This window comes from Crocodylus siamensis, chromosome 12 (genome assembly GCF_052110815.1).
Source record: "Crocodylus siamensis isolate JL-2025a chromosome 12, ASM5211081v1, whole genome shotgun sequence".
Classification (NCBI taxonomy): domain Eukaryota; kingdom Metazoa; phylum Chordata; order Crocodylia; family Crocodylidae; genus Crocodylus; species Crocodylus siamensis.
The window spans coordinates 23,730,462-23,747,123 of NC_143406.1; the positions used below are offsets into that span (position 1 = coordinate 23,730,462).

Consider the following 16,662-nt stretch of genomic DNA (forward strand, 5'->3'; position numbering starts at 1 on the left):
TCGGATCACTGTCCCCGATTCAATTTGGCCAAATCCGAATCTGATGATTCGTTGCTGATACAGAGAATGAGCAATTTGGCTATAGACACAGCTTTAGTTGTTTTTTCTACATACCTTGAGGTACCAGGCGTGGCTTATGAACGCTGTGACGTTGGAGCAGATGGAGCGTGGGGGGGCCCCCCATACGCTCTCCGGCGGACCCAGAAGTGGACTGGAAGTGCTTCCAGTCCACTTCTGGGTCTGCTGCTGAGCGTGCTGGGGACAACCCCCCACCCCCACCCCAGTGCTCCTGTAGGATGCTTCATGTGCCCCAGCATCACAGCATTCATGAGCTGCCTGCTGCCTAGAGGTATGTAGAAAAAAACATTTAAAGCTGTGTCTATGCCCAAATCGCTGAATCTCTCTGAATCATTTCAGAGGATTCCAATTCAATTCAGAGAGATTAAAGGGTCCTCTGATTTGATTTGGATTAGGAGAGTCAGCCACTGAATCGGGCCAAATCTCTGCTGAATTGAATCAGGGACTGAAGCTTCGCACAGCCCTACTGCTTAGACATGTCTGGGCCAGTTGCAGGTGAGGTAATTGGCACAGCAATAGAGTAATTGGCCCAGCTGAAGAACCACAGACATGGCTACTAGGCCTGTGCGAAGCAGCAAGCTCGGATTTAGGTTTGGTTGATTCAGAGGAACAGTGATTTGATTCATTGATTTGAATCACTGTCCTAATTCGATTCGGCCAAATAGGATCTGAAGATTCGGCGCCGCTTGGGAGATTCGGCCATAGACTAAACAGGCAGCAGTCCTCACTACACTGGACACAGCTGCCTCCAGTTGGTAAGTCTGTTGTGCTGGGTGGAGGGGGTGGGAAGGGGTGTGGGGGGTGCAGATCAATGCCCCCACAGCGAGGGTGTGATTGGGGTTGGGGCTGGGGCTGGGGCTGGGACAAGCTGCCCAGCTGGGACAGGGAAGGAGGCAGGGCACAGGACTCAGGAAGCGGGGCTTGTGCCACTGTGCACCGCCATGCACTGCTGGTGCAGGAGGGTATGGTAGTGGCTGTGTGGCCCCGGATCTGTGCAGGGCAGGCTGGGCTGGATTGCACTCTGTAAGTGTGGCAGAAGGCACTGGGAGTGAGGGATATGCCCTCTCACAACTCGCCTAACTTCCCTGCACCTCCCAGACAAGCCCTGGCTGTGCAAGCAGTGGCAGGGCATAGCAGTGGGCACATGCACCCAGATTGGGCAGGGGCTGGTGGCAGGGGTTATGGGGAATTTAAGAGTGGCTGTAGCCCCTCATAGCCCCCGCTCCACTGCGCTCTGCAGACGGGTGGAGCCAGGGCTGCGTTCTGGGCTGCGGCTGGGCTAGCCGCCTGGAGCACAGCCCTGGCTCTGCCTGTCCCGTGGAGCGCAGTCTGGCGGGGAGTGGCTGGGGCTAGCCTCCCAGGGTGCAGCCCAGCCCAGCCCAGCCTGCCCTGTGCAGATCTGGGGGCACACACCCTCTCCAGTGCCATCCTGGACTGGCAGCACATGGCAGCACACAGTGGCGGAATCCCCCCTCCCCAAGTCCTGTGGCCCCCCACCCCAGCCCAAGCCCCAATCCCTCCCTTGCTGTGGGGGCATTCCCTCCCCCCTCTGCCCATCACAACAGACTTACCAGCTGGTGGCAGCTGTGTCCAGCATGGTGAGGATTGCTGCCCGTTTAGTTGATGGCTGAATCTCAGAATTGGCACCGAATCTTTTCTGAATTGATTTGGAGGCTTCCAATTCTATTTGGTCCTTTTAATTGGTCTCCCAGTTCGATTTGGATTTGGAGATTCAGCTGCCAAATTAAGCCAAATCTCCCCCAAATTGAATTGGCTACCAAAGCTTTGCATAGCCCTAATGCCTACACTGTTTCTGGTTTAAAAGTCCTTTCTTCTCTGCTAAAGCAACTGCATGCCATGTCTATTCCACCACTTCCAGCTTACGTGTGACAGGGATGTTAAGAATAGCTCCAGGCAGCATGCGAACTCAGTGACTGTCCAGCTTGTCCAGTCATTGAAAATGAGCGTTCTGAAACCGGGAAGAAAGAGCCTCTGAGTGCTGGGAGGTTGTGTTGAGATTGGAAGGCTTACTTGAAGTTGCCAATACAGCTTCCCAGTCACAGTGGTGTTACAATGTGACCTCCAAAGGACTCTGACGGCCTTGTCTTGTCACACCCTCAGCACATAAGAGATCCAGATATAGTCAATGACTCCTCACACTCATCAGTTTCCTCCCATCCTCCCAGGTGTTTGGATCAACCGCTATCGGAAACAGTTGGTGAGGTCCATCTCAGCACAGTTCTTGGAGGAGATTATCTGCTACATGAGGAAGCTGGATGTCCTCACAGCTGAGGAAGCAGGTCAGGTGCAGGAGGTGGGCACCATATCGGAGCAGGTGAAGGCCGTGATGGATCTTTTGGCCGGGAAGGGCAGCTCTGCTTCTCAGTATCTACAGAACTTCATAGAGAAAAATAATTCCCAGCTCTATCTCCGTATCACTGTCTATGGTAGGTAATGCTGTTCTCTCTTTGGGCAGTGGATCACAGGAGTCTGCAGATGGGTGTGTATTGATACCGTGCACTAGCATAGGAATGTCTGTAGTGTGTATGCATTGATCCAGGTTACAGTTGGTTACTTTGCCTAGGTAAGGACTGACAAAAAATAGTCAGGCCTCAAAGTCTGACTTCATTCTATTAAGAAATGGCAGAAATAATTAGTTCACACCTGCCAAAATGCAGCCACAGGATTGCTCTGATTGTCAGAGATGTAGCCAATGAAGGAAACTACCCCTCATTCTGCAGTGCCACTGCTTTGAGGTGCCGTGTGCTTCTGCACTGACTCAGAGCCATGCCAAGGTAACTTGAGGAGGAAGACCCGCACCAGACTTAGGCGTAACCCGACTGGCCACTTCCTCCAGTGAGATGAAACCTCCCCACTGCTAGCTGGCAGAACAGAGTGTTTTTAGCTTGTTGAGAGCAGTTGGAACAGCTGGCAGGATTGCCCAAAGTTGATAAAACTTTGGGCTGTGCTGTCTTTGGAGGAACCTGAGAAAGGACAGCATTTTTGGTATTTCTCACCCTTGTTAATTGCTGGGGATATTTGCATGAAAAAAGAATCATTGTTGATTCATGCAATTACTTTTCCTTGACAGGGACACTGTCATCTCTGTATTGCATGGAGAAGACTATTTCTGGCAGCTTATGGTTCCACAGTTATGAGGAATATGTAGGAGAGCCTCACTGGAAAGTCAGCCAAAACACTTTAATTAGCATATCTGGTCCCTACGTGGCCTGGAGTCATGGTGCTTTAACCACATAGTCCCCAGATTCCAAACTGAGCAATTCCACTACTCTGTCTCCTCGGCAGCCCCCTTCAGTGACAGCTCCATCATCTTCACCTCCAGCCTTACCTGCTGAATGGTTTTGCAGTGCAGTCTTCAATTTTGGTTGTGTTTTCCTTAAGAGATAGCTGGATTTCATTTCTAAGCAAGTGCATCCTGAGAGTCTGCATACTGATTCCTTATGTTTTTAAAGCAGTGTATGATCCTTTGAGATGATCAGGACTATATCACACTACATGACTAATTATGATTATTATAGTTGCTTCTTTTACTAAAACAAGTGTTAGCAACACTGAACCAATATTGCTACAGAGAACAAGGTGTTATCCTATTCTGTCGAACAGAGCATCAAGTACCCTAGCAGCTACATTGATAGCAATGCACAAGGCAGAAGGAATTCATCTTCTTGGAGTTGGAAGCCTTGGTTGTTAGGGAAAAGATATTATTTAACCATTCTTGGAGGGAGGGCCCATTCTGATCGTGTTATGTGTCTGATGGTGACTGTGCTCTGAATCCAGGGACAGGAATTCAAAAAGCCTGAGCCTGAATTGATTCAATCTTTGCAGTTTAGTCTAACCTGCAACGCTTGAACCAATTTGGATGTGGATGGTAAGCCTGCATGAAGCAGCAAGTATTCAATTTGGATTTGGCTGATTCAGGGGGACAGTGATTCGATTTGGTGATTCAAGTCACCATCCTGATTTGATTTGCCCGCCAAATCAGCCGTTTCAGTCATTTGGCTAGAGTATAATGGGGAATCACTAAAATACCTATAACTTTGTCATCGTTTTACAGATTTGGATGAAAACAGCAGGGATGGTAGCCCCTCCTGAGGGCATGAAGCCTGTCAGGTTTCAAGAAGATAGGTGCAGGGGCTTCTGTAAAAGTGCACCTCAAACTGTTGAAAGCAAAACTTGTGTCACTTGTGTGTGTTAACTGGTTTCTGTTTGTAGCCATGTTAGTCTAAGGAACAGGCAGGAAAAGTTCTTTGAGTAGATGTGATATCTTTTATTAGACCAACTAAGTGGTTGGAGAAATTTATCTTGGCAAGGTTTTGGGTTTAAAAACCCTTCGTCAGGCTGAGGAAGCTTCTGCAGTTGATGCGTACTCTTTCTGGATGGAATGAAGAGTAAGGAAGCCACAGGCTAGAACACAGGCAGTAAAGGCAGTCCTCCTTCCCCATAGCCTCAGCCTAAACCTCCAAGTTCATCCTGGCACAGGAACTCAGCAGGGGGATGTTCTTCCCCTGCTTGCTGATGAAAAACTAAACTGCCAACTTCAGCTCTGAGAGCAGGGCATTAAATGGTTGTGAAAGCAACTAAAGAAAGGAAATAGGTGCAGAGTGAGGAGGGTGGCACTCAGCTTGCATGTGGAGCTTGGGGAACCCCAGGAGCCAGAGATTCGCCTCTGGAACACCAGCTGCCCCACCAAACCAGGATCCAAGCAGATGCGGCAGTGTCACAACATCCCCAGCAATGCTGGGCACTCTCACTTGGAACTCGGGTTGGTGGACAGCACAGGTGTTCCTGGGCAACCGTGTCCAGACCCTGCCACATCTGGCTGTGGGTTGCCCAGTAGTCCAAGGGGTCACACTGCAGCAGCTCCACATCCTCAGCAAGATAGGTAGCCACCAAGGCCTCCGTGCTACCTGCCAGATGGTGGAGTCCTGGTGCCTCTGGTCCCCAACATTGAAGCCATGCTCTTGGCCCACATTGGCAGCAGCTGTGGTGGAGGAGATTGGCTGGTGGTTGGAGTGCTGGCAAGGGACAGTGGATCCCCCTCTTCCATGTCCCCCCACCTCTGCCCTTCTGCCTCCCTGACTCCATTCACCAGTACCTCTGTCCAGTGATTGAGGGTTTTGCTGCTGCAAATGTTCCCCTTCACCCCCAGGTTGCACGTGCCTGCCAGCGCATAGGCCGTACTGGACTGCAATGGATCCAGCTGTTTTTTGATGCCCTTCTTCAGCTGCTTCACCTGTGCTTGCACCTCTGGTGAAAGTGGCTTGCTCCAGCCAGGAACACTGATCCCCTGGAACCTCTCCATTTGATTCTTAAGCTCCTTCACTGTGGGGATCACCTGGCTAAGGAGGGCATTGCCATCAATGAGGCTTTCGGTGGCCTTGAAGAATGGCTTGAAGACCACCAGGATCTGGGAGATGGTGTCCCACTCAGCTGTGTTAAGGGGGCTGCTGATCCCAATCTCCCTGAGCAAGGCCATCTCATGGATGGCCTTCTGTTGCTCGACCAGCCTTTCAAGCATTAAATATGTGGAGTCCCACTGAGTCTTCACATCCTGCATAATTTTGTGCTGTGGGATGTTCAGCTCTGCCTGTTTGTCCCACAGTATCTTGCCCCCACTTGATGCTCGGATGGAAGTAGCCTGCCACCTTCCTGCATTTGGAAATGAGTGTGCTGGTGGTGCTGGCACCATCATCGGCAGCCCTGCTCCCCTCCAAGAAATCCCTGACTATGAGGTGGAACTTATGTGCCACACAGCAATTGCCAACAAAGTTTTGCACAACCTTGACCATGTTGGTCCAGTTGTCAGAGACCATGAAGCCAGAGGTGAGCTCAGCCTGCCCTATGTGGTTCATGGCCACCATGATCTCCCTTGCTGTGTGGGACTCATCCATCACCTCCAAGCCCACTGACACCCTGACTGATCGCACCAGTGTTCTGTGAGGGAGAGGTAGGCATGATCTGCCTACCTCTCTGCTGCTCCAGATGTCTCAGGTGAAGTGTAAAGCTACCTGTGGCCCTGCCTTCTGCAGCTCCTCCCTCAAGTACACCCTGCATGAGGCACCACCGTCCTGCTAACGGTGATGTGTGCAGGCACTTGGTAGGATGGGGGCCGCGAGTGCCATGAGCCACTTGAACCCTGGACACTCAATGAAGGAGAAGGGCTGGCCATCCAGCAAACATCTCCCCAGTGCTCTGGATGGCCTCGCTGGCCTTGGGAATGCACCTTGGGAACCTTTGTCCACGCCTTTCCCCTACTGGTGCAGGGTGGTCTACTGCTTCTTGGAAATGGGGGCTTTGGAGCAAGAGGGGGACTTCTTTTTGGGCATGCTCCCACTAATGCCAGGCTGAGAAGGAACAAGGGCAAGAGTGCGCTGCCTCCTGAGATGCAGCAGCATCACTGTGGTGGTGAAATATTTCTAGTCCTTGCCCTGGCTGATCTACTTTCAGCACTGCTGGCAGGTAGCATACCTAGGATCATCTGCCACCTCAAGTTGATCCCACGCTATACTACCTACCCACTTCTGGGTTGCGGGTGGGGATCCTGCCTTATCCCCCTCCTCAGCAGGCAGAGGCACAACAGGAGGAAGAGCTGAGCCACCTGACCTCACAACCTCCTCTGCAGTGCCTTCTGAAGAAGGAGACTGCTTCTTGGGAAGTTTGAGGGGTGTGAAGCAGAAACTCAGATTCCCCCTCCTTCCCCAGAATTTCCTTGGCTATGGCACTCAGGTCCCCCGCTTCCAGATCCAGCTCCTCCTCTGGCACTGGAAGGCTCACGCTGGCAACTGAATTTGGAGTGGAGAATGTCATGCTGCTGCTGGTTGTGGTTCCTGGTGTTACTGGTGGTGCTGCAGGTGCCCTGTCTAGTTCCCTAGCTTGTCACATGGAGCCTCTCTGTGACAGGGCAGCAGCACTGGTGACTTGGAAGGGGTAGGGGAGGAGGGGGTGGGGGGTACCAAAATACAAGTTCATCCAGGGCACCATTTTCCCTGAGGCATGCTCTGCCTATAAATGATATTTAACCAGCTCCTCCCAGAGATAACGTCATCAAGACCTCCAGAGCCAATGCCATCACTTAGTAGAGTGAATGAAACTGGTGAACAGACATTCCCCCAGATCCTGATGAGCACCCCTGATAAACTTATAGGTGGCCACCAGATCACCCCTGAGTCCCATGGCTCTCAGCCTGTCACCGTAAGGTCTGCTTTCCTGACCTCTGATTATGCACATGGCTCTTGTCTGGATTCTCTCAAGCTTCTCCACATCCTTTTTGAAATGTGGAGCCTAAAACTGGATGCCGTACTCCAGCTGCCTCACCAAGGCCGAGTACAAGGGGAGAATGACATCCTGAGATTTGCTTGAGAAGCATCTATGGATGCAAGCCAGCGTTTTGGTCGCTTTACTAGCCGCAGCATCACATTGAAGGCTCATGTTCATCTTATGGATAATCATGACCCCCAAGTCCCTTTTATCTGTAGTGCTAACCAGCATAGCACTGCTGAGCCTATAAGCAAGGTGCAGGTTTTTCCTCCCAAGGTGGAGAACCTTGCATTTTTCGGTGTTAAACACCATCAAGTTCTCATCCACCCATTTCCTGAGCCTGTCAAGGTCAGCCTGGATCACCTGCCTGTCCTCAGGTGTGGATGCTTTACCCCAGAGTTTGGTGTTGTCGGCAAACCTGGCCAGTCCACTTCTGACACCGATGTCCACATCATTGATGAAGATGTTAAATAGTCTAGGGCCTAGGACAGAGCCTTGAGGGACCCCACTGGTCATAGTGTGCCATGACTATTGGCTTCCGTCAACCACCACCCTCTTGGTCTTACTGCAGAGCCAGTTCCCCAGCCAGTGGATCATGGTGATGTCAAGGCCGCAGTTAGTCAGTTTAGCCAAGAGGTGATCGTGGGATACCAGATCGAAAGCTTTTTTAAAGTCAAGATATATGGCATCAATCTCTTCTCCCTTGTCCAGGTGATGGGTCACCTGGTTTTAAAAGGAAATGAGATTGGTCAAGCAAGACATACCCGCAACAAACCCATGCTGGGTATCTCTCAGGATATTGCCTTCAGCTAGTCTGTTAAGGATGGCCTCTTTGATAATCTTTTCCAAGATCTTCCCCAGGATAGAGGTCAGGCAGATGGGCCTGTAGTTTGCCGGATCTACTTTCCTCCCTTTCTTGAAGATTGGCACCACATTGGCCTTCTTCCAGTCTTCGGGCACTTCACCAGAGCGCCAAGAACTTTCAAAGATCTGTGCCAGGGGCTGAGCTATGATGCTTGCCACCTCCCTGAGTACCCTGGGGTGTAACCCATCAGGACCGGCTGACTTGAAGGTCTTCGGCCTTCAAGTAACAAGGGCTGGGTTCAACTTTAGGAGTTTTATATCACTTCTCAGATTTAGGTCAAACCCCTACCCAGAAACCTGGGAAAACCAATTTTAACTGGGTGTTCTAATGTGAACAAACTCCCTACAGACAAGCCAATGTTAAACTAAAACAAGGTATATTACAAGAGAAACGGTAATAAACATACTATTAACTATTAACCCATAACTATATCTCAAACAGATCACAGTCAGCACAAGCTCAAACCAGATTACAGTTACAGTAGGCCTGTCTACACATGCTGTTAGGATGCCGCAATGAACTCCAGCACTTATTGCACCAGAGCTTATTGCTCCTGGGTGGACTGTTTGAACACGTGCCTGGGACCACAGCACATTGAGCTGGGTCAGAGCATCCCCACCTGGCAGAGAATCTGGGGTTCAGCCTATCAGCCCGGGACTGCTCTGACCTGGCTCAATATGATGCGGAGAGGCTGGCTGGGGCACGAGGGTGCTTCAGTGTGGGGCTAGCTGGCAGGCAGCTGCAGGCAACAGAGCCAGTGTCTACAGTGTCTGCAAAACTCTGCAGCAGGGCAGGCTAGTATTTATATTTACAATCACTACCCTGCTGTGGAGTTAATTAGTTCCCTGTGGCCTAATCGGGGCACACATGTAGGTGTGAGACATTTACTGCTGAGCTAATTAGTCTACTCTCAAGTAAACGTCTCTAGGTGTGCCCAGTGACTCGCAAACCAACCCAGGGACCTACCACCTAGCCCAGTCAGTTGGAAAAAGAGCCTTACCCAGCACTGTCATCTGGAAGCTCTGCCAAGTGCCACTACCACCAGGGTCTTTGCCACTCCTTTACTGGGGTCTCCTTCCTTTTCAGACTGCTATGTAATTCCAGACCTATCCTATGTCAGTAGTAGATTCAGGGCTTTTTTCAGCTTTTTCAACAATAGTTGGCCTGTCTTGCTTACTGTGGAGTTAATTAGCTCTGCAGTAAATTTCTCAGCACCTACACATGTAGGGCTCATAGGCTGCAAGAAACTAATTAGCTCTGCCACAGGATAGTACTTGTAAATACAGTAGTACATATGTATGCTGATGGGGCTGGCTGGGGCATGAGGGTGCTTCAGTGTGGAGCTGTCTGCTGGCTAGCTCCACACTGGAGCACCCTCATGCCCCAGCCAGCCTCTCTGCAGCACATTGAGCCATGTTGGAGCAGCTCTCGGCTGGCAGGCTGACCCCACCGGACTCCCTGCCAGCTGGGTCTACTTTGACCTGACTTAACATGCTGCGGTCTCATGTGCATATTCAAACGCAGTGCCTGGAAGCAAGAAACTCCAGCACAATATGCACTGGAGTTCATTGCTGCATGCTAATAGCATGTATAGATGCCCCCAGTGAGTTTCAGGTTGCTCCCTGAACCAATTGTAGAAAATGATGCTTGCAAGCACTTTTTCTCGAGCAGTTGATAAGCCACAAAGCTATCCAAAGAGTGATTCTTGTCTGGAATCTCTTCTAGTCCTCACGTCTAACCTTTTGCACTAAAACTCTCACCATTGCAGACCTTGGAACAGCTTACCATGAGGGCATTTTAATTATCTTTGTATAACTTGGCATCAACTTTAACTTTAACTTCAAACAGCATAACTCCTGACAACAAACAGCGAAAATAAGCACAAGCAGCTCCGCAAACCTGCATGTTAATGAGGGTATGCAGTAGGGCTGTGCGAAGCGTCCGTTGCTGATTCAATTTAGAGGAGATTTGGCCCTATTTGACGGCTGAATTTATGAATCCAAATCAAATTGGGAGACCAATTATAAGGTCCGAATCTATTTAAAGCCTCTGAATCGATTCAGAAAAGATTCAGAGAAGATGTGGAGATTCGGGCAATCCCCACTTGCTGCTGCAGGGAGCTGGCCCCAGGTTCTGTGCCAGCAAGTAGGGGGTGGGAGGGGGGTTGAGAAGGGTGGAGGGGACCATGGGGGGACCCCTGCCAGGCTCCATCCCCTGCCTGCTCTCCCAGCCCCCCTGAGCACCCCCTGCCCCTTGCCTGTTCTCCCCAGCCTTGTCAATGACTGCCAGGCCTGGCCCCAGCCTCCCAACACTTAAAAAAAAAAAAAAAAAAGCAAAAAAAAAAGCCCTGCCCTCACCAGCTGCAGCAGTAGCCATCAGGGCATCTGAGGGCTCATGGCAGAGGCTGAACAGGTTCAGGTCCCGTAGCCTCTCCTCATAGGGCCTGCCCTGTTGCCCCCTGATCATACGAGTGGCTCTCCTCTGGACCCTCTCCATGCTGTCCACATCCCTCCTGAAGTGCGGCGCCCAGAACTGGACGCAGTACTCCAGCTGCGGCCTGACCAGTGCCGCATCGAGGGGGAGGATCACCTCCTTGCACCTGCTCGAGATGCATCTGTGGATGCATGACAAGGTGCGGTTGGCCTTCCTAAGTGCCTCTCCACACTGCCGGCCCATGTTCATCTTGGAGTCAGTAATAACTCCAAGATCTCTTTCTGCCACTGCACTCTCATGAAGGGAGTTTCCCAGCTTATAAGTGTGCTGCTGGTTCCTACTGCCCAAGTGCAGCACCCTGCACTTGTCAGTATTGAAACCCGTCCTATTTTCATTAGCCCACCACTGTAACATGTCCAGGTCCCACTATTATCTGTCCTTCCCTACTAGCATGCCCACCTCACCCCAAATCTTGGTATCATCATCAGATTTAAACAGGCTACTTTTCACCCCATCATCCAAGTCACTAATAAAGAAATTGAACAGTGCGGGCCCAAGGACCGAGCCCTGGGGGGACTCCACTGCCCACTTCCCTCCAGGTCAAAAAAGACCCGTCCACCACCACTCTCTGAGTACGACCCCTCTGCCAATTTGAGACCCATCTGACTGTGTAGGCATCAATGCCACAGTCGCTTAGTTTTTTAATGAGAATGGGGGTGGGAGACAGTGTCAAAGGTCCTCCTGAAGTCCAGAAAGACTACATCCAAGGCAACACCTGCATCCATTGCTTTTGTGACCTGATCGTAGAAGGCAATCAGGTTGGTCTGACAGGACATCATGGCTTTGATATTCTTTTCCGCCTCCGTGCTGACAAGAGGGGAGTTCCCTAACCTGTAGGTATGGTGCCGGTTGTTCCTCCCGAGGTGCATCACCTTGCACTTGTCTGTGTTGAAACCCATCCTATTCTTGTCCTATTTGTTTAATCAATTAAAATTACAAAATCAGAATCTGTTGTTTCAGTTTTGAGAGTGGTTTTTTTTTGTTTATTTCATTGTTTTGTCTAATGAGATTTTTTTATTTTATAGTGAATAATATGTTTGTGTCAGGAGTATAACTCTGTGTCTCCTGATCCAAGACTCCACACCTTAAGACTAATTTGTCTCGCCTCATTTCTCTGCTTTAGGCTGCACTCCAGTATAAGCAATTTTCTGATGTTTTGCTCAATAATTACTTACCTAGGTATTGAAATTAAGCTTCAGTACTGCTTCTAGTGGGAAAGTTTGAATAGTGCAATCAGAGCTACAGCGTGTGGATGATAATTGCACAGAACAGGATTGAATAACACAATGGTTGAGGTCACCTTGAGTTTAATCCTCATTGTGTTTTGTTCCTGTCTATTAACATCTAGCAGAATCTGGACAAGCCGTGTGCTGTTTTTAAAAAGTAATGAGCAAGCGGTCATGATTATTTACAGTGCCAAGTGTGTTTTAGCACTGTACAAACACAAAGAAAAACCTGGTTCCCCTCTCAAAGGGTTTATCATCTGAATCCATCTGACTTTCAACCAGTTTTGTAATAAACCCCTTTGTGGACGTTCCCATTCAAGTATGAATGGTTTTCTCCGTTTATTTTATGTCTCCTGGGAATAATTTAAGTTGAGCATAATTAAGATGCTCTTAATCCACAATACTGGTGTAACTGGTGAAACTATTCTGGAGACATGCCTTTACATGGGCTAACTTATCCATTTGCTAACATGTAACTTACCTCCCCTCCTTCCATGTTTCTTCTGACTGTTTCCGAGTGCAAAGGAGTTTATGTTGTTTTAAAATAAAGCTGTGGAATCAAGAGTTTATTAAGAAAGGCAACTGAGAAAGATGTAAAAATCTGTAAAAACCACTTCCCACCTTGAATAAACACTCCTTTGCTTAGAGTCCTTAATGCTCAATTCAAAGTGACTGTGAGATGGCATGAGGACGTCCGCAGGAGTGTACAGCAGTGGCAAGATTCAAATGAACACCACTCTCCTCTAACAGCTCTGAATTTAGCCCCCAGGGTGGAATTGTATTGATGTTTCATTTGGGAATCGCAGACCTCCTTATTCCTGGGAAGCTTGCTGTGAATGGAAAACTTGCACTGAGACATTTGGAGCTGAACTTTAGCTATATTGGACTATATCTCAGCTTGTGGCAAAGCTGCAGTTGTCTAAGTTCAGTTGCTGAATGATGCTGGTCTGTTTATGGGACCTTTAGTGTGATAAAAGGGTCACTAATAGACATCATGATAACTCTGTGAGGTACATAGCTTCCTCACGATTTAATTTCCAGAGTACATGTTTCTGTTGCTGAGGGTGTCTCCCTGAAATAAATGATTTGCATTTATATAAAACCAGTGTTTTCTGTCAAGGCAATTTAACACAGGAGCAGTACCATTTCTGCCTTAGATTCTGCAGCATTGACAGGAAAGTGGCACGGAGAATTTATGACCATCATGGTAAAAAAATTGTCCCTTCCATGTTTAAACTTCATTAAGAAAAAACTCAAATTAAACTGGACAGATTACTATAAAGATGGAATAGAGGACAACTCTGTGACCTGGTTGGGGGACAGGTCAGGTGACCTCATCTATCTTTAACTTCTGTTATTCAGCTGGTTAACATTTATTGAAAGTTGCAGCTTCTGGTAAAGCTTTCTATGCTGACTTTCAGTCAATGTCTAACTAGAAAAAATCTTGGTAGCCAGTGGCAGGAGCAAGTACATTTATTGTTAGCTGATGAGTGTATATCCAAAGTGAGCACACATAACCTCTCATAGTCCCATCCACTGCCAATACCCGGTGGTTTTCAAACCTGTTTTCCTGTGGTTGTGGCTATTTTCTGTCTTTTTAATCCGCTGTTTTTCTTCTGTCTATGCAGAACCTATGGTGCAAAAACATTTGGAAAGTCTCCAGAACCGCTATGGAAATGGCTTGGAGACTGGCCAGCTACGGAGGCTTACTAATCTTCTGCTGGTAGAAGGTTTGACAGATATCCAACAGAAAGAGCATGATGTCATGCAGCTGGAGGCCACCAAAGGCGTTAGGAATATATCCAAGAATATCCCCTTGGAGAAACTCTTCCTGCCTCTGTCTAAAGTCAGCATATGTCCTCGGATCTCTGTGACTGTGGGTGTAGCTGGGGTTGGCAAAAGCACTTTGGTGAAATTATTTGTCTACACATGGACAAAAGGAGAGATTAATAAGGACATCATATTTGTGTTGCCGCTTACCTTCCGGGAACTCAACACTTATGAGAAACTCTCTGCTGAGAGGCTCATCCGGTCAGCATTCCCTCACATAACAGAACCGACTTTTGTCTCCAATGGGACTGTCCGGACTCTGTTGATTCTGGATGGCCTGGATGAGTTTAAGACTCCTTTAGATTTTTCTAACACAGTAGTTTGCACAGACCCCAAAAAGGAGATTCAAGTAGACAACTTGATCACTAATATTATCCGTGGCAACCTGTTACAGGAGTTTTCCATTTGGGTCACTTCCAGACCAACAGCAGCCAGCCAGATCCCAGGTGGGCTAGTTGACCGGATGACAGAAATTCAAGGGTTTGGATCTGTGGAGATCAAGGAGTTCTTGGATCAGATGTTCCTTGACAACAAAGACTTGTCCCACCAAGTCTTCTATCATATCAAGGCTAACAGGTCTTTGCATGTTATGTGCACAGTCCCTGCTTTTTGCTGGATTTCTGGTACTTCAATAGGCTATTTTCTAAAGAACAGCACTGATCAGTCCCAGGAAGTAACAACTGTTCCAAAGACCTTAACAGAAATCTATTCATATTATTTTAAAATGGCATTAAGCAGTGATTGGCAGGATAAGCAGAGGGAGACTCCCAGGATAGAGCAAGCCATGAACAACACCAAGAAGGTGATTGGCAACCTGGGTAGGCTGGCATTTTATGGGCTGCTCAAAAAGAAGTACATATTTTATGAACAAGACTTGAAAGCCTATGGTGGAGATCTCCTAGCGCTACAAGGCGGCGTGTGCAGTAAGATATTACTCAAGGAAGAGATGCAGAACTTCACTGCATACTATTTCTCCCATTTAAGCATTCAGGAGTTTTTAGCAGCCATGTATTACTACACTGCAGCAAAGCGGGCAATATTTGACCTCTTCACAGAGAGTGGGATGTCTTGGCCCAAGCTGGGTTTCTTCAATCACTTTAAGAATGCTGTCCAGCGATCGCTGCAATTAGAGGATGGGCAGCTGGACATCTTTGTGCGCTTTCTCTCTGGCCTTCTCTCCCCACAGGTGAACAAGTTGCTGTCTGGTTGGCTCTTGGTAAAGGATGAGCAAAATAACTACAGAAGTCTGGTGATCAGTTTTCTCCAGAGCTGCTTGAACACTGACTACATCATCTCCTCCCGGACAGTAAATGTCATGCAGTGCTTGTATGAAATACAGCACATGGAGATTGCCAAGACAGTGGAGGAAGCTATGAAAAATGAGAGCTTAGCTGGGATGTTAAGTCCAGTGAACTGCTCTGCCCTGGCTTATCTCTTGCAGGTCTCTGAGGTGTGCATGGAAGAGACAAATCTCTCCAACTGTCTCACCTACAATATTTGCAAAAGTCTACTTTCCCAGCTTCTCTTCTGTCATAATCTCCGGTAGGTCATCATGGGGTTTCATCTGGGGAAAGGATATTGGGTATTTCCACATTTCTGTTGTGCCTGGTGCAAACTAATATATATTGAAAGGATAAAAGATAATTATTTTATTCAAGACCAAACAGGTTGGTCTGCAAATTGAAATATATGTTGAGGATGGCAGGACTATGGGGTATTAGGACAGTATGGCCAGGAGGTGGAAAGTCAAGGCTCTTTGGTTCTGATCAGGGCTCTAGGACCATTGGGGGAGTCACATCTCATCACTGTGCCTGCCTTTTTCCACCTCTGTAAGGGAGATCAAAATATTTGCCTACCTAGCGAGGGTTCTGGTAGACTTGCTCAGTCAATATCTTCTTAAGGCAATGTGCCCTTGGATGACAGGAGCCAAAGAAGTGAAAGTGCCATTGCTAATGGCCAAATCTGGTGCTACTTTAGGGCCTTCCTAAAACAGTGTCATCTTAACTATCTTGGCAGGTTGGCTTATCTTGCATTTTGGGGGCCTCTCAGGAGATCTGGGTTTTTTGCCGTGTGCACTGCTGGAGGTAACCAGGCTAATGTCTTCAGCAGAAGGCAGGCAGTTTTACTTGAACTACATTTTTGTTATATCCTTATCTCTGATAAGCCCCACCCTCACTATAGTTTTTTGGCTTCTCTATGGTATGGACCAGGTTGGGGATTTCTGAATGGAATAGTTTTTCCCTTGAAAATACTGACGCATCAAAATTGAGACTTTTCCTAGGAGTGGACCAGTTAGAGTGGAATTTCTGGTCAGAATTAGAGAACAAGAGGCCTGCCTTAGCACAGAAAATAGTTTGATGATCAGGCTACTCATCTTGGATGTGGGAGAGCATGGTTTAGGTCCCTGTGCTACCTGACTCATAGCATGAATCCCTCCATCCCAGGGAAGTGCCCTGCCTTCCAGACTACTTGGACAAAGGGATATGTTCCTTCCTTCTGTTGGAAGTGTTCTACTTGGTATAAATAAATAAGCACGAACTTGCACAGAGACTAACTCCATAGCCCTGTGATGATGGCCCTCATGCAGGATGTTGATGAGCCCAGATCAAGTCCATGTTCTTATGAATACTTAATTATGTATACCAAGTAGAACAACTCCGGCAGGAGAGGGCCCTTCCCCAGAATACATAGTAGCCTGGTGTTTAGAGAATATGGGAAACAAAAGTGCAGGGATTGAAAGTGGTTCTCCCATGTTCTAGCTGATGGGGCTGCTCGCAGCAAGAGGAATGGAGGTGGAGTGGGATGGGGGCAGAGCTAGCCACAAGGGGCAGCAGTGCCACAAGGTCCTGACAGCTGGGCCAGGGCAGTGGTGGCATAGAGAAGGGTGGCATC

General features: G+C 48.4%; 1 protein-coding gene across 1 annotated transcript in view; it reads left to right on the forward strand.

Moving 5' to 3' along the window:
• NLRC3 (NLR family CARD domain containing 3) overlaps positions 1–16,662 on the forward strand; it is an 82,736-nt gene that overhangs the window by 25,531 nt on the left and 40,543 nt on the right. Inside the window, exons 3-4 of the mRNA XM_090023694.1 lie at positions 2,265–2,525; positions 13,569–15,312. Of these exons, the coding sequence (XP_089879820.1) occupies positions 2,265–2,525; positions 13,569–15,312 (2,005 nt within the window). The remainder of the gene's footprint in view (positions 1–2,264; positions 2,526–13,568; positions 15,313–16,662) is intronic.